This window comes from Pimephales promelas, chromosome 3 (assembly GCF_988280905.1).
Source record: "Pimephales promelas chromosome 3, fPimPro1.hap1.1, whole genome shotgun sequence".
NCBI lineage: Eukaryota > Metazoa > Chordata > Actinopteri > Cypriniformes > Leuciscidae > Pimephales > Pimephales promelas.
In genome coordinates, this window is record NC_142771.1 from 36,400,352 (window position 1) to 36,422,352 (window position 22,001).

Consider the following 22,001-nt stretch of genomic DNA (forward strand, 5'->3'; position numbering starts at 1 on the left):
CAGAGTTTTGTTAAGATTGGAGAAACTTAATTTTTCGCCCGAAAAAAAACCTGAAAGTGGTACCACTGTCGTTTTTTTTTTTCGGGTCGAATTTTTGAGTTTCGATATCTCAGCTCTGGAAGGGTCTAGAGCCTCCTTTTTTGCACTCAGGTTTAAGCCTCATGGCCCTCTATCAGAATCCAGAGTTTTGAGAAGATTTGAGAAACTTAATTTTTCGCCCGGAAAAAAAAAAACCGAAAGGGGTACCACTGTCTTTTTTTTTTCGGGTCGAATTTTTGAGTTTCGATATCTCAGCTCTGGAAGGGTCTAGAGCCTCCATTTTTGCACTCAGGTCTAAGTCTCATGGCCCTCTATCAGAATCCAGAGTTTTGAGAAGATTGGAGAAACTTAATTTTTCGCCCGGAAAAAAAAAACGAAAGGGGTACCACTGTCTTTTTTTTTTCGGGTCGAATTTTTGAGTTTCGATATCTCAGCTCTGGAAGGGTCTAGAGCCTCCATTTTTGCACTCAGGTCTAAGTCTCATGGCCCTCTATCAGAATCCAGAGTTTTGAGAAGATTGGAGAAACTTAATTTTTCGCCCGAAAAAAAACAAAACGAAAGGGGTACCACTGTTGTTGTTTTTTTCGGGTCGAATTTTTAAGTTTCGATATCTCAGCTCTGGAAGGGTCTAGAGCCTCCATTTTTCATGCTCATGCATGAAAAAAAACCCACGATTTTCTCAGCTTTTGTTCAAAATGTTGCTTTTTTTTATGAAACACCCACATTCAAGTGTTGATTTAAAAAAAATAAAAGCATGAAGCACAATAGTGTTTTTGTAGCTTAAAAGTAGAGGCTCTGTTCTTTTGTTTGATATATTGTATGTTGATATTCAAAATAATATTGATATTATATTGTTGATATCCAACAAAATATTCTGGGGGCCATGAAAGTTTTGTAAAAAAAAAATGGTGTTGGTGGGTGGCGGGGAAAGAGTTAATATTCTTCGGCCTGGTTTAAATCCTACCAGATCACTTCCACTTCATATGTGTTAATTATAGTCACCTGACCTAAATAAAGTATGGTGTTCCACAAGGCTCTGTCTTAGGCCCTTTGTTGTTGTTCTTGTATACGCTGTACCTTCTCCATCTCTGTGTGTGGGAGTTATTGTTTCCTTTTACCACTGTTACTTTAGACATAACCTTTCCTCCATCTACTACACCTTGGGTTGCTCCTCCTGAGGTTTACCAACTCCCATCAGGCCCAGATCCCCCCTAACAAACCTAAATATAAAATAACAACTTGACTGAAAAAATGCGTTTTGATGGTTGTGAAACTGGTTGTGATGTTTTATCTGTCCAGGTTTGGATAATAGCTGATAAAGTGCCCGGTTATCCATTAGAAAGCTCAGGAACTGTATGCCACAGACTGGGAGTGAAGCCCATGCAGCCGAAAGGCCTGAGCTGGGACTTCGGTATTGGGGTGAGTCTTTCCATAACTGTTCACATTAAAGGGCTGGTTGATTATGATTTCACTTTTCTGACTTTAGTTAGTGTGTAATGTTGCTGTTTGAGCATAAACAACTTCTGCAAAGTTCAAAGCAAAGGGGGATATTTTCTTTTAAAGAAATCGTTCTTTAAGGACTACAACAAACGGCTGGTAGGGACTACACGAACTTCCTCCCGGGTTAGTGACATCACCAACCCTAAAATTGACATAAGCCCGGCCCCAGAATGCACTGCATGTTGTAAAGAGGAAGAGTTGTTGTAGTTGTGCACATTTGTGCGTCTGCTCAAGCTATCGCATCCGTCTTTCACATGCCATACAGTATGTGTGCATCTCACAACAGTTCCCACACAAGCACTTTATAGATTATCATGGCAGAATATGCTAATTGAAGATAGTTAACTCCACCTCAGCAACATAAATTCATCAACTAACCATTCAGTCTCTCCATCATTGTCCGACTCCAGTTTAAACATAAAAGGCAGAACAGTTTCTGACCTTTTAGTATGTCTGCGTGAGGTAATCACAGCTACACACACACAAGTTCTTGAAGCTCCGCCCTCTGTGCCAGGCGCAGCATCTAATTTGCGTTTAAAGGGACACACACGAAACAATGCGTCTTTAACTGACCCTCAAAAAGGGACAATTTTAACATGCTGTAAAAATGATCTGAGGGGTATTGTTTGCTAAAACTTCAAACACACACACACACACTCTGAGGACAACAGAGACTTAATTTACTTATGGTAAAAAGGGGCATTAAACCACCCCTTTAAACCCCTGAGGACCAAAAACGCATCACCGCGTTTTGATCGTTTTTTTTTTCTCATAGCTGCAACATAGACTTAAAATACTCCGTCATTAATGGTCATATAAATAAAATCAATTCATGATTATAAACTATAAAGGGTCTTCTTTTTTGTGTACATTCTTATTAACGTAAAAACCTTGTGTTTTTGTAAAATAAATAAAATAAACGGTGCGTTTTCAGCTCACTCTGTCTCCGCAAAAATCTTTCTGAAACGCATCTGAAAAATGAACTGTAACATCCGATTCATATTTAAACAGTCTTTTTGGTTTACAGATCAGTATAGAACAAATCTCAGTAGTCTATATAGTCTTTCTAATGTAGGAGCGAGAGTGAATGAACGCACAGCGTGCGCGTATCTGCACGCATTTAATATTTTTAATATTTAAAGTCTTTGTGCAGTTTAGACACTATTCATAGCCTACTGTTACAGACGAAATAGATTATAAAGTTTTTACTATAAAATAAGACATCAAATAAGCTTTGGTTAAGACAGTTTCTGCTCATATGTTAAATATATAGTATGTTTTGTCAAAAATAAACAAATCAACTGTTATACAAAATCAAAATATCAAAATAATGAATCCTTAACTTTGAAATATGAATAAACCGTATTGGCCTACTTTAAAAATAATCCTTTATATGGAAAAAATTATTTCTTTTTAAGATGTTTCCAACTTTGAACCAATTTTACACAATGGCCCATATAAACCAGGATTTGTTTCCAGGTATGACTAAAAATGGGTTTTTGACTTTCATTTATATTATGATTTTATACATACATATATGTGTCTTTGTCTCTCATGTGAGACTCACCTAATTATACATGATGAGGGCTGGCCTGTTCACGCCCATTCGCATATTGCCTTGGCAAACAAAAAATGTTTTTCACAATATAACCCAATTCACAGTTTTATGTGAACGATTAGGAGGACGATTTTCAGATCATTTTGAAGAAAAAAACTCTAGGTCTTGTGGACGCATATTTCGTATGTGTTTTGTGGCCTTATTTCAGAAACTTTCATTTTAGTTTTTTCAATAACCTCGCATAAACAATATTCTCTCAAAAATACAAACATTTACATACATGTTGCTCACATATTATGGTAGCCCTTTTTTGTGCTAAACATAGTGTAATTACACCTGTGCCATAACTGAAAAAAGCACAAATGTCGGGGCATCTCAAAATATCTCAAGGACCCCAAATACACCCTAGACCTCAGAGGGTTAAGTCTAATGCTGAATTGTGCCTTCCCCCGAAAGCCTCCAATTGTAAAATGCTGTATAATTTCTGCAAAAGTTACACAAGGTCTAAGCTGGTGTCAACAGAGCTGGTGTCAACATACCTTTACACAGTCACTTCTTCAACAGGGCGGCTGGGACCACCTGTCGGTGAGAGGGAACTCTTTAGAGGCGCAGCGGGTGGCAGTGCGCAGTCCAATGCCCAGCCGGACTCAGAGTCAGGTGAACGGGAATGCTGTGAGCTGCTAGTCATTCTGCTACTCACACAATACCCCCATCATCATCACCTTCATCATGCGTGACTCCACGTCCCAGCTTGTTGTTCTTGACACCCATCCTGTCTCTGCCCAGTGCCCTTCCACCCAAATGGGACTGTTTTTCTTCTTCTTTTGATTGCCTGAATAACAAACTGATCTTCTTTTGATTTCTGTACATGTATGATTTGAATCACCTGATGTCATTTTGTCATATTTTCTTGTTGCCGTATTTGTTTCTGTAATCGGTAGAAGCCCATTTTATGTTATTGGTTTGATTATATTATTCAGTCCCTCCAGGATTTCGCGATGTCGCGATCGCAACTATTAACGCAACTTCAACAAATCCACGTGAATTCAGGGCGCCTTGCAATTTTGAAAAATCACCGCAACTTTTCTGCAACTTTGACGAATCATCGCGCCGCGGTCTCCTGCAAAGCGTCGTCATACGTCAGCAAACTCACTTGTTTTGTTCAGAAGACGCAGCAGATGTGGACTGCCAACGTCTCACATTTATGCTACCTACAAAAATAACAGAAAAGGCCAATGTTGCCAACTTAGTCTTTGTCGCTATATTTAGTGATATAAGAGACAAATCTAGCGGCTTTTTGGACAAACCTCAGTAACCAAATGTTGCCAGCGAGCGCGAGGTTTGCTTTCTCCCTGCCGTCACACCTCTCTCTTCGTCCCTGTTCAGTGAACGGCTGCAGTAGAGGAGCAGCACGGCAGCTGACAGACGCGAATGAGCAGTGTTGTTTCCACGGACGTATCACTTATCTGCTTCTCTTTTGTTTTATATTTAAAGAATTGAGTTTGACCATTTTATTTTCCTTTCTTTTCTTGTGTTTATCACTTGTAATAGGCTACTCACTATCACAGTGCATTAGTTCACCCAGTTCCCGAACTCTCTCAATTCAGAAAATTTTACACATAAAAAATAGCTAGCCGACTCGTTCTATTGTCTGACAAAAAAAAAAATTAAGCTTTATTGGATATGCGGCTATACTATATTATATTAGCTATATTAAAATACATTATCAAACATTTGGTTTTTCCACCATTTAACTTTAGTGGCTATTCCTAAAACTGTATTTTGCACTTTATTAGTATTGGCATCTTTCAACATAAATGCTGCTTAATGTTTGTGAGGTTCTGCACATTGACTTTTTTGCAGGTGCAGATCTTGTTTAAAAAAAAAAAAAAGAAGAAGCTTAGTTTGTTAGGTTTTGCTGTGTCTTCAAATCGTTTGTTTTGCCTTTTATGGTTACTAATGGTTAGTTAGTTTGTTCGTGTGTTACAAAGTGTGTGACTTTGTCTCTTAAGTCAATTCTGGACTACAATAGAGCAGATGCAGATGATGAACAGTGTTTTCTGTGGGACATAATAAGTCCCTTTGGGGTGGACTTTGGACTTTTCTCTCTTAGTAAACCTGCACAAAAAATATAACAACACAATAAAGGAAAGGGGAAAAGCCAAAAAGCATAATATGGGCATTTTAAGTAAAAATCTATCTATCTTTGCCGTTTTAACCTATAAAAACATGCAGAAGAACATCGCAACTTTTTAAAAAAGCGGCCGCAACATCAGGCATTTTAGGCCGCAACAATCACAAAAAAGGCCCGCGAAATCCTGGAGTCCACTTAAGTAGACAACGCTGTTGACTTTGACTTCCCTACTGTGGTCTTTCTTTTCCAATAAAGAACTGTTAAAAAAGCACCAGCTTGTTTTTCTTTGCGAATTCAAGTAAAGAAATGTCTGCACCACCAAGCAAAATTTCAAAAATAAAAAAATAAACAGATTTTCTAAATCCTACCCCATCTTATCTTGGTCTGACACACCTTCCCCAAACTCGCACCATTGCTTGAACCACTGAATAAAAGCACGTGTGAAAAACGCACGACAGAAATAATATAAGACAGAAGTTAATTTTCATTTAATTCCATAATAAACAGAGCAATTCATTATAAACCATTCCTTCAATGACACTAGGCATGATCATCGTCATCAATATGAAGTAAAAATATCACCATTTTTTAAAATGTACAAGTTACAAGGACATGATGACCTGCATTTCCCCATTTATTCCATCGTTAATTTGTCTTTTTCGATCACTTCTCACCTGTGATGTCACATTTTAGCATTAAATTACAAAAAAAATCAGTCCTCATACCTATTCCTAACATCATACCCAATTTACAGACAAAATTAAACATTTATATACAGGAGAACAACTCAACATTAAGTTTCACTTTAAAGATGTGCAAGATTAAGCAAAGTATACTGTAGAATAAAACAATTTCCTTTCATAAAATTTCGATTGAGTGCTGGTAATACAGATATTCAACGGGTCTAAAACAAGAGATTACTCTACTGAATTACAAGGGGAAGTAGAAGCTATGAACCCGATTATTCCAGCAATAACCTTTACAAATGACCAGCCTCCCAATTTATGCAAGACAATCTTAAGTATGTCATAGCAAAAGTCAACGTTCTTCCAGATTGAACCGGCGATGTCGAACGTGCTTTCCTCCGATTGTGTGGTTTTCACCTTGATTTGATACAAGGTAATATACATTACAAGGCTATATACATTAGTCGATCGGGTTCATCGTCAACCCAAAGGAAAAGCATTCGGAGCAGCAAGACTGGCATTCATGTGGCCTATGACTTTCAGGTCCAATGAATAATACATGCACAAAAGAGGAAAAACTAAATCATTTCCAATCCCTTGAGTGTTTACAAGCTGCTTTTTAAAGTGAACACAGGGAATCAGAAATGTAAGGAGGTTCTTTTGTTTTTCCATTGAACAGTATTCCTACTCGATGCTCGCAAGCAGCCGTCACCTGGAAGTCCTGCTAGTTGCGAGCTAGTCTCTCTGCGACACCGTTCAGAATTAACTTGTAGATCAATCCACAGTCAAAGTGAATCTCACAAAAAAAAAAATGTCTGGGTCACATTTCAATCCAAAATCGAGAGAAATATATATATTTGCAAAATATCTATTTGTATCATTAGCATTTTAAATCGGTAAGACAAAACTACCATTGTAATAACACTTTACAAGTGAAATATAATATCATTACTTATTTTCACATTGAAATTATTCCACAATGAAAAAGTCTTACTGATCCCAAAAAAAGGCTTAATTTTCTGGCGAAATCTACTTTTCTTTCTTTTGATTTTGAGGTGAAATGTGACCTTGGTATGTTCTAGATGGGTGAGAATCCCCAAAACTTGCACAACATTCAGCAAGGATGAAGACACGGGAGGAGAGGGGCTGTGAGGCACTGCGACGGCCCATTCAATACACAATCCCACAAAGCTTCAACAAAAAGCCCTGATATGCAGCACTCCATAAGACTTCCTCATGAATCGACCACAATGACTGCTCACTACTTTAAGACTTATTAGCGTCTCAGCTGCTCATATCCTGACTTTTACATCATGTAATACAAAACATGTCACTGGAACTATGAAATTTGTCGCTTGGGTGAAAGTGGTGCGTTGTCATGAATCAACGGTCCAAACACTGTACAAAAATATCTATGGAGAGACCCATACAGCTTCTATTGGACATCTAACCCGATACACAATCATATAAATAAGCAAGTCACACTAGATTTCACATTTTAAAAAAAAAATAAAAAAATCCAGTGTGTTAAAATAAAAGGCAAGTATTGTACGGTTTCAATTGCACAAGTGAGTTTGAGTCGATTGGCTCATTAGTGTTTAAGAGGGACTCCTCTGGTTAAACGATACGATTTCAGCTTCATCCTTTTGAAGTAAAATGTGGACACTAAGAAGTAATGCATACGAGCAAAAGGAGAAAAAAAAAGTGAGGCAGGACACTTGGGAAGCGCGTGAAAGTTTCTAAAGCATATGTGAAGCAAAGTTTGCACTGATGAAAAACAATGCAAATCATATCTCATGTGCAATCCCCTTCATAACCTCAAATAAATACCAATGCTGCCTGAGAAGCAATCAAAACCTTCGAAGCAAATATATCCGTCACATATATAGTCTCCAAAAGATTAGTTAATCTTTCTCTCCATCTTCACCACTTCCTGCGAAAGAAAACGAGAAACAGGATTCAGAGGTTAAGATTCTTGGGGTGCCATTGACGCGTGGATGTTTGTGTCCAACTTACCCCCTTGTTCAATGTCGGAGTCTGTGAGGTGGGTGAGGGAGAAGCTGGCGATGCTGGCTGGCGAGATGGAGAAGCGCGTGTAGTTGGAGGGACTGTTCCAGCTCTGCTCCAAGGTGCGGTTCGCAGGGGGTGGTGACAAATACTTAGAAGCTGCCGAGGTCCCACTGGACCGACTGGCAGAATGATCACTGGCTGCTTTTGCAAGAAAATTGGGTTCTGGAGATGGGAAGTCATCATCCCACTCAAACGCGCCACCTGTGAATCAAATCCAGAGGTTTAAAGTCAACCATGGCTCTTTGATGACATGTCAATTTAAAAGAATTTAATTCGCAGAGACACCAATTTGGTTTCTGATTGGCCTTAGGTTAAGGCCGTGTGTCCACCAAAGCATTTTTCCACGCACCTGGCGTATGTTTTCAATGGGAGCGCCGCGTTTTTTAAAAGCCATGAGCTTACCGAGGCGCTGAGCGTTTTGTTCACGCTGAAGCGCCGAGCGCCCACCATTTTTTACTGGTCGCCAAGAGTTGAAAAATGTTCAACTTTGGATAAAATATTGGCGGGACTAATACCACACCGACCAACTGTCACAACATTCAACTGCTGTGGATATTCTGCCTCAACCGAAAAAACGCTGCGCTGCCAAAACGCTCTCAAGCGCCCAAAGCACGGCGTCTTCAGCAGAGCGTCTAGCGTTTTCAGCTGGCTAAAAACGCTTTGGTGGAAGCACGGCCTAAGTACCACTGGTTTAATGGGTTCACAGTTCAAATGTAGACCATGCTTGCCAACCACAGTCATGGAGTATCCGCCACACTGCATATTTTGAACGCCTCCTCAATCGGACACAGCTGAGTGAACTCATTGGCTCATTAATAGAGACTCCCACCCTGCATCCCAATGTGCATACTTTCCATCATAAATAGTAAAATGTGAAATGAGTGTCCCAAAAAATAGTATGTTGAAAAGGGTACGCCAAATGTAACGGTGGTCTATTGTTTTTGGTAGATTTTTGTAGTGTGGATCTGTGCCCATTCTAACGGTTGACTTTGCCCACAACCCATTGAGCTTTAAGGAGGATTCAGTTGAAAAGTACAGAAGTCCACCAAAGTGTTTTTAGCCAGCTGAAAACGCCAGACGCTCTGCTGAAGACGCTGTGCTTTGGGCGCTTGAGAGCGCTTTGGCAGCGCAGCGTTTTTTCCGTTGAGACGTTTCGTTGCTATGATACAGAATATCCGCAGCACAGTTTACTTGAAACTGATTTTGCAGATCATTTGTTTCATACGAAAAAAAATGTATCCATTTTGTTCGGTTAGCTCTGCTGGTTGATGTCGTTGTACAGAAAGAATGTTGTGACAGTTGGTCGGTGTGGTTTAGTCCCGCCCCTCCTCCACTGTGATTGGACGGGTGGGTAAAAAGTGACAGTGATGAGCGCTGCGTTTTATCCAAAGTTGAACATTTTTCAACTCTTGGCGACCAGTAAAAAAAATGTAAAAAAACGTTCACCGCCTCGTTATGCTCATGCCGTTTAAAAAACGCGGCGTTCCCATTGAAACCAATTGAAAACATACGCCATGCGCGTGGAAAAACGCTTTGGTGGACACACGGCCTAAGAGGGGAAGATGACGAGGATTCAGTTCAGAAGTACAGCCAAATAAAAAGAACAAGCAAGGCAGATGTGCCTAAGACCGATGGTTAAGTAGAGATGGCTTGAAAAGGGTTTGAGTTATTTAGAACATCTAGCCTAAAAATTATGTTATATTTCATCAGGAAAACATTGTAAACTTTAATAAATATAGCACAATAGTAAAGCAGAAATGTTTGGCCACTATTAAATGCATCATTATGCAAAAAAGCTCTCAGCATGAAATACCCACAACTAGCAGACCTATGTCTCTGATGTGGCAGAAAGAATTGTTTTAGTAGTGTTAATGAATGTGGAGTGTGCATATGAGGATGTAAACTGCAACAGGCTACATTTATGATGACAGAATGCAGGTCACTATGCGACAAAGGACAATTTTAAGACATGGTAGTATGTCCCAAAATCTTGCCTTCTGCAACACACTCAAAAGTATCTATTTGTTCTTCTTAAAAAGAGTACATTACATTTAGAGGATGTAATGTTTAATGTCATATAAGAGGAATTGGGGAACAACATTACCTCTTTTCCACCAAAGCATTTTTAAAGCCGGTTCGGAGCTGAAACCAGTTCTTTGTGTTTCTACAGCCAAAGAACCAGTTCTCGGCCAGGAAAACAGGTTCCAAAGCGGCACCAACTCTTTGCTGGACTAGAACCGTTCTTTAACCACGTCATGCTTACGGAATGGCGACGTCGTTCCCTGGGCGCTCTAATCAGTGGAAAAACAAACAGGTTCTGAAAAGGTTCGCAAGTTGAACAAACTCAGAACCAACTTTGAACCAGCACCAGTTCCGAACCAGCTCTTTTTTGGTGGAAAAGGGGTACATGAGACCTCAAATGGGTGAGTCAGATAATGATAACCTCCAAAAAGTGCACTTTTTGGAGGGGTCCAGGACCACGGTTGGGAAACACTGATGCCCGTAAAGAAGCGATTAACATTAGTCATTACCTTCTTCATCGGTGGAGCTCTCAGAGTTGGTAAATCTATTAAAGTAGCTGGAGGACGACACTGGACTGTTGAAATCAGACAATTGACTACTGGGGTCAAGAGTATGCTCACCAAGCTCCTTTGTTGGGGTTTCCTATTTGGTTGAAAAACAGGGAATCAGGCATAGAAAAAGCCTCTCTTAAAGAAATAATTGAGTTGTACTTAAAAAGATTTAAGAATGCAAGGGAAACATCTGACCTGGTCAAAAAGGTAGACAGTGACGTCATCAAAGAACGACACGCCACGTCTATTAATTCCATCACTGCCCTCTTCTGATGTTGCTTTAGCAGTCTGAAGGGATTTGGGTTTCAGTAAGCTTTTGAGGCTGAGGGAACTGCTGTTGTCCGAGATGATAACGGGTACCGGGTGCACAACTTCATCCTCACTGCACTCAGAGCTAGAGCTGTGTAATCGGTAGGCACGCATATCGTCATCCGACTCATCACTGTTCTCATCTTCTTCATCAGCATCCATTCCATCCTCAGTGCCATATTCCACTGAGGATCCATCGAGCTTTCCTAAGTACCTCCCCTCCATATCTGGCTCTTTTTTCTTTGTTCCCTCCCCAGCGTATGTCCTTGTAAGCTTTGCATGGACCTTGACGTCTGTTGAGGGCTGCGTTGAGGTAGGTGGTGTTGCTGCATGTTCTGGGGCTGCATGGGGATCAGTATGGTCCAAGTCGTCAACAGTCAATGGTTTATCCTGGCTCCAATCTACCTCAGTGGTGAGAACCAACTCAGGCAAAGGAGTCTGCACATCACCATCAGTTGATTCTAAAGTAGGACCTGCAGATTGAAAGGATATCTCGGACACCGAATGCTCCCCAACAGCTTCGGCTCCTTGACTTTCGCCAGCTTCTCGATTACCCTGGAGCCAAAACGAGGCATCTCCAGGGCCGCTTCCACCAATGTCATCACTCTTTTTATCTAGTTCCTCATTGTCGGAGAAGTAAGCAGAGTCTCTGTAGTTTCCTCCCAAGGGGACTTCACCAAGTTCTTGTTGGTGATCAACTCCACCAGCATTTACCTGAACGTCAGGTACACGGTCCACCTCAGACACAACGATTTCCGGTGGAACAAGGGCCATAGGCTCCCTGGCACTACTCATCTCATTCTCTTCAGAGGAATCCCTCAAGCCTGTTTGAGAGTTCCACTCGGGGGACTCCAAGTTCTCTGTTTCATACCCACTGTCAGCGGCTTTGTATGGGGGTTGAAGCTTATTATTTACAGGATTTTCCGATGACTGTCCATGCACCACATCCCTATGCATGTCCAAAGAATCTAAAGAGTCTGGCGTTTCAGCCAAATTCTCAATGGTTGGAAGAGTGGATAAGGTGCTATCATCGAGAAGGCTGTCCTGACTTATTTGGTCAAGACAGGAGTCTGAAACCAACAGTGAGGACATGTCCTGAGTTACATGGTTGTCCAATAAAGCTTCTTGATCTTGGTCGATGGCTTCTAAGAGTGCAATATCCTTGGCGGTCTTCTTATCTAGTTCCATTATATCACTCATTGAGTCACTACTTGTTAGACCTTCAGTGAGGCCACCTTCTGTACATTCACCAACAGGTGAAGTAGTAAAGCTAAGCACAGCTGTGTCTATGATTCCTTTATACTGCCCATTCTCCTTTGAGGCTCCAAAGCATTCTTCAAGTCTGGGGGGTTTGGCATCTATGCACATATGCAGTGTATCTGTAGTGGCACTTTCAAGGAACTGATGACTTTTAGATGGACTGTCAACAATGACCTCAACACTCGAGGTAGACTCGGAAGAGGAGTAAATCCCAGATTTTGGGGAATGCAAAGAGCCATTTGAGTCTGGCAGGTGGTTGCTACAGGTCTGTCCTGTTACTAAAATATCAAAAGGCACCATTGTTTCATTTCCTTTCAAAGGCGACAGAAAATCTTCTAAAATCGGGCTGACTAAGTCCAAGAATTCATCCTTCAGCTGCGTAGAATTCACAGCTGATTTCAAAGAGTCACCTGTAAGGTTTACACTATCTGAGACATCCGTCTCAACAATGGAGCTCATGGTCTCCTCTATATTTTTTGAGTCGGGCTGTGAAAGCGCAGACTTGTCCTTCATTAGGCTGTTATCTTTAAGAAATAAGAAGTTGTCAGCCAGTTTCTCAGTGTTAAGAAGCATCATTACATCTGAACTGTCCGTATCGGAGATGTCCAGATGAATGGCTTCTGGTCCAACCCCTAAAAAAGATTTACTTGCCTCATTACTATTAGTTTCACCCTCAGAATCCCTCTTCGGTACATTCATCTCTGGGAGCTCCATGAAACCTCCCTTGAATGAATGAGAATCTTCCAGTTTTGCATCACCCTCACTGAAAATGTTAGTATGGTAAGGGCTATCATGTTCACTCGAGGACCATATGTGGCTGTCCTGAAGGAAAGAGTCTTTTGAGTCAATGCTCTGATGAAAGAAATCAGCATCTGTGCTGGATTCATCCAATCGGACATCCTGTAAGACTACAAACTGATCTTGCTCCGAAGCATTGGTACCTTCAGCACCCTGACTTTCCTCCATCCCAATTTCACTCTCATCTAGCTCCTCCAACTTAATAAAATAGTCATTTCCAGAGGATGCTTTGTGTGCATCAAAAACTGGCAAGGTTTCCGGGACTCTGCCATCTTCTGCTTGCGCTACAGTGTCAGGGAAATGAGCCTGAATGTCCTGCCGTGGCACTGGAAAGAACATACTGTGGTAATTCAAAGTAGTGTCCAAGGCAGAACGATTGTGGTTGTCATAGTGGTCATGCTTGGCTGCCTCCCACACATATTCAAAACTTAGTCCACGACTCGTTTCGGTGACTGTGAGCACCTCGTCTGGTTCTCGGCCGTCATCAAACTGTTCCAGGATGGGGAAGGAGGAATGACTGACGGTGGCTTGACGAGTAGTAGGATTGGGTTTGAGAGAGCTCCAGCGCTGCTCGAAGTCATCCTCCACATCTTTTTGACCCTGCATACGGAGATAAGTGAGCAGGCGGTGGACTTCTTCAGCAGTGGCCCTCTTGTCTGCAGGGAGCCAACAAAACTGTAGAACTTCATACCTGTAGACCAAAGCATAGAGTTAAGACGTTTCTAGAGAGAAACTGATCTTGTTTGTAAATCTGTGAAGGACTAACCATCTTTCTGAGTATGGTAAGTCCAGTTGTGGCTTGAGAAGTCTGACTTGTTGATCCTTGAGCACATGATGAAGCACTTCTCTATCTGACAAGAGAGGATACGGCTGCTTTCCACTTTCAAACAGCTCCCATAATGTCACACCCAGGGCCCTGAAAACACAAAAATCTTGTTCAGTTATGAACATATAATGTAGCATTATAAAGTAATTGAATAATGGAATTGTAATATTACATCTATAGCATATTAACAATACAACTTTTTATTTAAATCCAGGTCATTTGTTAATGTAACAAAAATTAAACTAACATCCAATATCCATATTCAACATAAATATAAAAGAGGGGTATGTTTGTATTAAGGCCCCCTAATATGCACATGAAATAACTGGCTGACATCCAATCCATTATTTGGTCAGTCAGAGTAATTCATAGACGCTATAAGAGTCAAAACCTTTCATTTACAACCGACAAGTGTAGTGGTACCTCACTTACAGAGTGCTCTGATCTTCTGAATGCTGTGAGAGGCCACAACATCACTACCGCCATTTCCCATTTCCCTCTACATACTTTTTTTAATTTCAAAAAGACACGCGACTGCAAAAGTGCATCCTGTTAAACAAGTAAACGCAAGGTACCTATCATTTTGGAGTTACCTACCAAACATTGCTGGGTTTAGTCTGTTCTGATGTGATCAAGCCCCCATGCAGCTCACCAATCAGCTCAGGGGAGAGCCAGCGCAGTGCCACGCATTGGTCATCCTCTGTGGTGATGTAATCTTCCTGCAAGGAAAAAAAAAAGATGTTACAAAAATGTTAAATAATAATAAAAAAAATAATAATTATGCTTTTTCAAGTTTTACCTTAAAACTGGTAGGGCCAATGCCATAGTCTCCTACTTTGACAGTAAGGTCCGTTGTGAGATAGCAGTTCCTCAAAGCCAAATCACTGTGATAGGAGAAAAAAAATTACATGGCATGCTTTTAAAAAACATTCACATATAAAAAGGTTCTCTTGTAGTGTGATGCATCAACTATACTGAATACATACTAAAAAAATCATATTAAATTTGCGTGATCCAGATTTTCGTCCCTATTTGCCCCCTTCTCATGTCATTTACAACCAGCCTAAAGCAGGACTCCTAACTAAAAGATTAGCAGGGAATCAACTGTTTGAAAATTGGCTACAAACCCATCACAAAGATGTCATCATCTCTATCCACTTTGAGTCCAATCAGTATAAGTGCATGCTGACAGAGTGGACAGATAATAAGGTAGGTAGGGTCAGTGAAAACACTGGCAAGGCAAAAACAAATCTAAGTAACAGGCTACTTTGTTGAGCCCTACTTTCAAAAAAACAGTGATGCTGGATCTTATCCACATGGAAACAGCACCGAAATATTGTTTCCAGGGGGAACAATATGCCCACTTAGGCAGTAAGTGGGATAGGAGGACATATGGGGTCTCGCTCAAACTGAGCTTGTGAACACGGCAGATCTGAGCTCAGCTTTGGCCATCTTTTCTGATTTGTCTCTTTTACACCCTCTCTTGCGAAACCGCTGACTCTAGTCGTGCTCACTGAACCCACCGCATGATAAATGGACAGATATTTTAGACCTGATACTCTGGCCCTTGGCAAAAGGGGCAAATACAGTACTGTTGGCAGGTCACAGGGAAACAGAGCAGTGCTTTTAGCCATACATGGAAAATTCACATGTGCAGACCAGCGTTATTATTGTTAACTAAAATCCATAAACAGGGCTCATTTCAAATGAAGAAAATATAAACATTTCTGTGATTTCTTTTGAGAGAAATCTGAAATAAAGTGGAAAACACCATGACAGAGATTTGCCAGACGTCAGGAAATCAGGGGGTAAAATTATTCCTGCTACTATTGGCGCTTTTCCACTGCATGGTACGGTTCGGTACGGCTTCTCTTTGGCGCTTTTCCACTACATGGTACGGTTCGGTACGGCTCACTTCGGCACTTTTCCACTGCATGGTACGGTTTGGTACGGTTCGGTACGGCTCACTTTGGCACTTTTCCACTGCATGGTACGGTTCGGTACGGCTCACTTTGGCGCTTTTCCACTAGATGGTACGGTTCGGTACGGCTCACTTTGGCACTTTTCCACTGCATGGCACGGCTCGGTATGGTTCGGTACGGCTCCCTTTGGTGATTTTCCACTGCATGGTACGGTTCAGTACGGCTCACTTTGGCACTTTTCCACTGCATGGTACGGTTCGGTATGGCTCTGTACGGCTCACTTTGGAACTTTTCCACTGTATGGTACGGCTTGGTACGGCTCACGTTGGCGCTTTTCAACTGTATGGTACGGCTCACGTTGGCGCTTTTCCACTGCATGGTACGGTTCGGTACGGCTCACTTTGGCGCTTTTCCACTGCATGGTACGGTTTGGTACGGCTCGGTACGGCTCACTTTGGCGCTTTTCCACTGCATGGTTCGGTTCAGTACAGCTCACTTTGGTGCTTTTCCACTGCATAGTACGATTAGGTACGGTTCGAACGGCTTATGTTGGCGCTTTTCCACTGCATGATACGGTTCGGTACGGCTCACTTTGGCGCTTTTCCACTGCATGGTACGGTTCGAACGGCTCACATTGGCACTTTTCCACTGCATGTTACGGTTCGGTACGGCTCACTTTGGCGCTTTTCCACTGCATGGTTCGGTTCAGTACAGCTCACTTTGGTGCTTTCCACTGCATAGTACGGTTAGGTACGGTTCGAGGGGCTTATGTTGGCGCTTTTCCACTGCATGGTACGATTCGGTACAGCTCACTTTGGCGCTTTTCCACTGCATTGTACGATTCGAACGGCTCACGTTGGCACTTTTCCACTGCATGTTACGGTTCGGTACGGCTCACTTTGGCGCTTTTCCACTGCATGGTACGGTTCGGTACGGCTCACGTTGGCACTTTTCCACTGCATGTTACGGTTCGGTACGGCTAATTTTGGCGCTTTTCCACTACATGGTACGGTTCGGTACGGCTCACTTTGGCGCTTTTCCACTGCATGGCACGGCTCGGTACGGCTCACTTTGGCGCGACTCGGTACGGCTCACTTTGGCGCGACTCGGTACGGCTCTCTTTGGCGTGGCTCGGTACGGCTCACTTTGGCGCTTTTCCGCTTTTTTGGCGCTTTTTTTTTTGGTACAGTTCGGTAAGGCTCACTTTAAAATGGTACCACCTCTGTTGAGTTTCCAAGCGTACGTTCAGATACTAAAATGTGACATGAAAACACTACAGATCACTGATTGGTCAGAGAGAATCATCACTACCAGTGTTATTGGATTTGAAACACAAAATATCAAACCCTAGATTTAAATAGTTCAGAAACAACCACCACAGTATTATTTGTTTGCAAAATTTGTATTAAACGTCTTTTTGTGTATAAAAAAAAAATTGTTAAAAAAAAGAAATGGCTGAATCGTGGTGACTGGTCAGTAGACGAGGTGTAGACGTTCCTCTGGTTGGTCGCCGAAGAGCAGATGTTGCGACTATGAATGAAAAAGTTTTCCAGCAACTTTAACAAGCAGTCTATACACCCACCCACTTTGAAGCAGTACTAAACTGCAGTGGAAAAGCAAACCGAGGCGAATCGTACAACACAGTGGAAAAGCAAAAAGCAAGCCACGCCGTACCACGCAGTGGAAAACCGCCAGTGTTCATAGTGAGCTTACAGCTTCCTTACTATAGCGCCACATTATGTTGGGTGGGTGTCTGTGCACTTGCCCGAGTAGTGGGTGGGACACTCAACCAAGAGCCTCTGCACTTTTCTCTTTTGATGCTTATACTGGATACTCTTGGGCATAAAACTCATAAAACTAGGGGTTAAAAGAGTTCATTTAATGCTCGGACCCCAAAAATAGACTCTAAACCGGGTTCAGCAGGCCTTTAGCACATGAGCGGTCTAAAAAAAAGTTGCATTTGGACATGCAAAGCAGCTGAAATGGCTATATTTCCCAAGATACCACAGCGCTTTTGAACGAGCTCATGTAGATGCCCACAGTGGGAGTGTCAAACAGCGTTTTGCAGTAAATCACCTCTGAAACCCAAAATCCAAGAGCCCAAGTATTTTCATGACGGCCACAACAACAGCAAGGAATCTCCATGCCTCCTTTGGAGTTGTATCCCAGACGACCCCGCCCACGCTCCGCGCCCCATACGAGGGGATCCTCTTACGCTCAAATCGCAGAATCATCATATCACAGCGGCGGAGGACAGCCAACAACCCCATAATCCAGAGGAGCTGTGCAATCGGACACCTTTCAGCATATTCTGAGCATGCAGGACGGTACAGACGCGCTCAGCATGGCAAGACACCCTAGATAACTCAACCTTCCTCTAGAAGACTGGAAGGGGAAGAATGAAAGTGCAACGTTGCCTTTTACAGCCCTGTGGCCTTTTTTGGGAAAAAAAACGAGGACAGCAAGCACTGAGGAGGAAAAGTGGACAAACAAAACACACATGCATGTGGATAGATGCGATGAGTTGCATTAAACCTACTTGTAAGACTTTCGCATAAAGGTTAAGCAATGTCAAATCACGGAGACACATAATGCATCTTTTAGATGTAAAGTGAGCAGTTTGTAGGGTTAACCTGTGCAGGAAGTTGTGTTTGTGCATGTGGGTGACTCCCGCAGCGATCTCGCAGGCCATTTTCTGCAGCTGTAGAAGTTCTCCATTCCTGTACAGCCATTCATGCTGAGAGACGTAACTCTTCAGGTCCCCCTACACACCAAAACACAAACACAAGGGCAAGAGTTCACGACCCAGACACACAGAGTCTAGTTTTAAGACCACCAAACATTGTCCTGAAACATGATTATAAGCATCCTGGGAAGCAAATATAACAGCACATACAGCAGTTTTGTGGACCAGCCTGTGTGTGAAAGGTAACTTGTGGAGGCAGCCACACAGGGGCAGTATTCTCTCTCTGTACAGATGGTGTGCTGCCCAATGGATAACTCGACCAAATAAGGGAAAGCCTGTTTAATAGTGAGTGACTACTATATGCTGCGTCAGAGTAATTTAAAATAAAAAAGTAGCAGCAAGACCAGATCAGGGCTGTTCAGCTGGGCTGGGATTCTGGGCCCAAAGACTAAAGGCCAGTTTAGCTATTGGAGAGACTGCATTGAATCATAGAGATGCAGCACAATTTTCCATCCGTTTCAAGCCGAGAATATTTAGATCACCCCTCAAAAGAAGAAAAACTAAATAGGTGAGCCCATAGATATCTATATAAAGGCTAGATGTCTCACGGCGGAGTATTTATCGTCATCACCGGCGGCCATCTTGTCACAGACAGGCTTTCTGGCGGGATCTGTGGTATCTGATGTAAGAAATACTCTTATCTCGTTGAAATCTTGACGGATTTACAAACGTTATTAACGTGGCTATAATTCTGGATGATTATTTATTTATACATTTATTATTCATAAGTATGCAGCATCATAACTACATCTCTGCCGTTTATAACAAACCAAACCGTTTGAAAATCAGTAGAAAATTTAGCAAGTTACGGTGATTTAAAAAGTACATGCACCATTAAAACAATGTTACCAGTGAGCGAGCTGCCTGTGACAAGATGGCCGCCAGGTGCTGACGTCGACCTCCATTGGCCAGCAGCGCAGACGAGATATCTAGCCTTTATATAGATATCTATGGGTGAGCCAATTGTGCGCCATATGCGGTTTTTCAATCCCTAAAACTGCAGGACATTATAAAATGTGTGTGAAAAAACACTTAAAGGATTAGTTCACTTTTGAAAAAACTTTTGCTGATAATTTACTCACCCCCATGTCATCCAAGATGTCCATGTCTTTCTTTCCTCAGTCGAAAATAAATTTAGGTTTTTGATGAAAACATTCCAGGATTTTTCTCCATATAATGGACTTCAATGGGAACCGGATGGTTCAAGGTCCAAAAGATAGTGTTAATAACTGTTTCAGATGCAGCTTCAAATGTCTTTAAACGACACCAGACGATGAATAAGGGTCTTATCATGCGAAACGATCGGTTATTTCAAAGCTTATTCCAAAAATGTAACTTTTCTAAGGACAAATGCTAGCCTAGCTCTATTCTGTGAGGCGCGTTTGTAACGTCACGTAATACGTAATTACGTTCAAAAGGTCACGGGCGACGTAGCCGGAAGTACAGAATCAAAATCGTCCGACATCGTTGTTTTACCTTTTAATTCCTTTTTGTAAACGGCGTTTGAGTTAGTTTTCACGTTCAACCTATGCGTTCAACTTGTAAACACTCTGACTCTGTACTTCTGGCTACGTCGCCCGTGACCTTTTGAACCTAATTACGTATTACGTGACGTTGCAAACGCGCCTCACAGAATGGAGAAAGGCTAGCATTTGTCCTTAGAAAAGTTACATTTTTGGAATAAGTTTTGAAATAACCAATCGTTTCGCATGATAAGACCCTTATTCATCGTCTGGTGTCGTTTAAAGACATTTGAAGCTGCATCTGAAACTGTTATTAACACTATCTTTTGGACCTTGAACCATCCGGTTCCCAATGAAGTCCATTATATGGAGAAAAATCCTGGAATGTTTTCATCAAAAACCTAAATTTCTTTTCGACTGAGGAAAGAAAGACATGGACATCTTGGATGACATGGGGGTGAGTAAATTATCAGCAAAAGTTTTCAAAAGTGAACTACTCCTTTAAAGAGACTTAAAGTACTAGAACAGTGATATTTACAGATCATATTCCATATAAACCTTTTTGATGATGCATATAGGCAAGCAGATGAGCCCAGAATGTGCTCTTGAGTTTCTTCATAATGGTTTTCTGTGGAAAATGTGACGAGAAACAGTGTGTTGTGTTTATATTCTGGGTGTATCTGCTTGATTGTACATAGTATGCATCATTAATAAGGTGTATACAGAAGTAGGTCTTACTGCATTAGTACTCAGTACAAACCTGCTCAATTTAACTGGCGGACAACGGAGGTAAGCCTTGTTTTGAGTGTGTGACGCTACATGAAAACTATAAATACTGACTATGTTGCAGGTCTTGCATAGAAAAAAATAAACTGTCCTGTATTTTTGCCATTTTAAATAGTCAAAATAAAATCACTGAATTGATTTTTTGCTTCTTTTGTTTATCAAATTGCAAAAAATGTTTCAATAAAAAAAATATTACTCAGATAAATCCTTTCGAAAAGTTTTCTCTCTCAATGACTGAGGATTATTACACAAGTCGAGTAGTGCGTATACATTGGTCTCGTGAGGATCCTGATATCTCAGACTCCTAGCGACACACAGGGCGAAGTTCTCCCTTTGGAATGATAATGGAGAAACAGCGTTGCAGCAGGCGGCCGTGCAATATATGATTAACTTTCTGTTAAATCAGCCAACCTGTAAAGCAAGCTGGGAAAGGAGCTTTGTTTGCACACGACATGAGGTTTGGCAAACTGCCATCTATTCTGTCTTTAACCTATCCATATTTAAAACTGATAACCCATTTTTTATGACCAGTCTATGATATGAATGAAAGAGCATGAGTCAGTAAACATCCACCCAATAGGATGTGAATATTGTGAAAATCACGAGGAAAATATTATATATTGCCAAATGAATTGCAGCCCATTTTTAGCACCATTCAACTTCCTTGCATATGCTATTATGCTAACAGATGTTGTACTTTTCAACTTTCTTTGTAATACCCATTGTTCTCGCTTTTCATTTCAGAAAATACAATTTTTAGGGGGGATGTGTTTAATTTGTCATGACAACAATATCAACGAAATCTTTTTATTTATTTTTTCCTTTTGATTTTGGGGGACATATGGCTTAAGCATGTTCTTGATTATTGTATTCCTTAAAACTGATCTTTGATCACCAAAATGATATGTCTTAAAGTAGCTTGAATGCAACTCTACACTCTTGTCTCATTTAGGCGGTTCTATGAATATTCAAATGAGCCTCCGCCTCCAATCACTCCCTCAGCTCAGAGATCCACTGGTTGATCTGATTTACAAGGTCGTTTGTGACGTCAGAAACACCAGCGATTTCAAACCGTGTTTATGAGACTGTCTTTGGTTCACTGCAGCTTTAAGCAGAAAATACTCAGCAATGCTGTCGACTTATGAATTTACACATTAAAGCATATTAAAAACACCACATAGACATATAAACATTTGTACCACAGGGGGACTTTAAGAAATGTGCACTTTTTTGTTGGATGTTTTTAAAGCAATTTTAAGAGCACAGCATTGTGAAACATACGAAAGCCCTCCCAAAATCTTAGCAGGGGACAAGGTCTTCCTTTAAACACA

General features: G+C 41.4%; 2 protein-coding genes across 6 annotated transcripts in view; one reads left to right on the forward strand and one right to left on the reverse strand.

Annotated features, from left to right (window-relative positions):
• Positions 1 to 5,515, forward strand: part of tecpr1b (tectonin beta-propeller repeat containing 1b) — a 117,691-nt gene extending 112,176 nt beyond the window's left edge. For all 3 annotated transcript variants that reach the window (XM_039686232.2, XM_039686233.2, XM_039686234.2), the window contains 2 exons: positions 1,339 to 1,458; positions 3,662 to 5,515. In XM_039686232.2, the coding sequence (XP_039542166.2) occupies positions 1,339 to 1,458; positions 3,662 to 3,781 (240 nt within the window). In that variant the 3' untranslated portion in view covers positions 3,782 to 5,515. The remainder of the gene's footprint in view (positions 1 to 1,338; positions 1,459 to 3,661) is intronic.
• Positions 5,516 to 5,697: 182 nt separating this feature from the next.
• lmtk2 (lemur tail kinase 2) overlaps positions 5,698 to 22,001 on the reverse strand; it is a 46,483-nt gene continuing 30,179 nt past the window's right edge. For 2 of the 3 annotated variants that reach the window (XM_039685890.2, XM_039685889.2), the window contains exons 7-14: positions 18,309 to 18,439; positions 14,553 to 14,637; positions 14,351 to 14,472; positions 13,694 to 13,843; positions 10,756 to 13,618; positions 10,519 to 10,651; positions 7,934 to 8,188; positions 5,698 to 7,850 (exon numbers count right to left, since the gene is read on the reverse strand). In XM_039685890.2, the coding sequence (XP_039541824.2) occupies positions 7,822 to 7,850; positions 7,934 to 8,188; positions 10,519 to 10,651; positions 10,756 to 13,618; positions 13,694 to 13,843; positions 14,351 to 14,472; positions 14,553 to 14,637; positions 18,309 to 18,439 (3,768 nt within the window). In that variant the 3' untranslated portion in view covers positions 5,698 to 7,821. The remainder of the gene's footprint in view (positions 7,851 to 7,933; positions 8,189 to 10,518; positions 10,652 to 10,755; positions 13,619 to 13,693; positions 13,844 to 14,350; positions 14,473 to 14,552; positions 14,638 to 18,308; positions 18,440 to 22,001) is intronic. The other variant, XM_089128826.1, reaches the window with a different exon arrangement.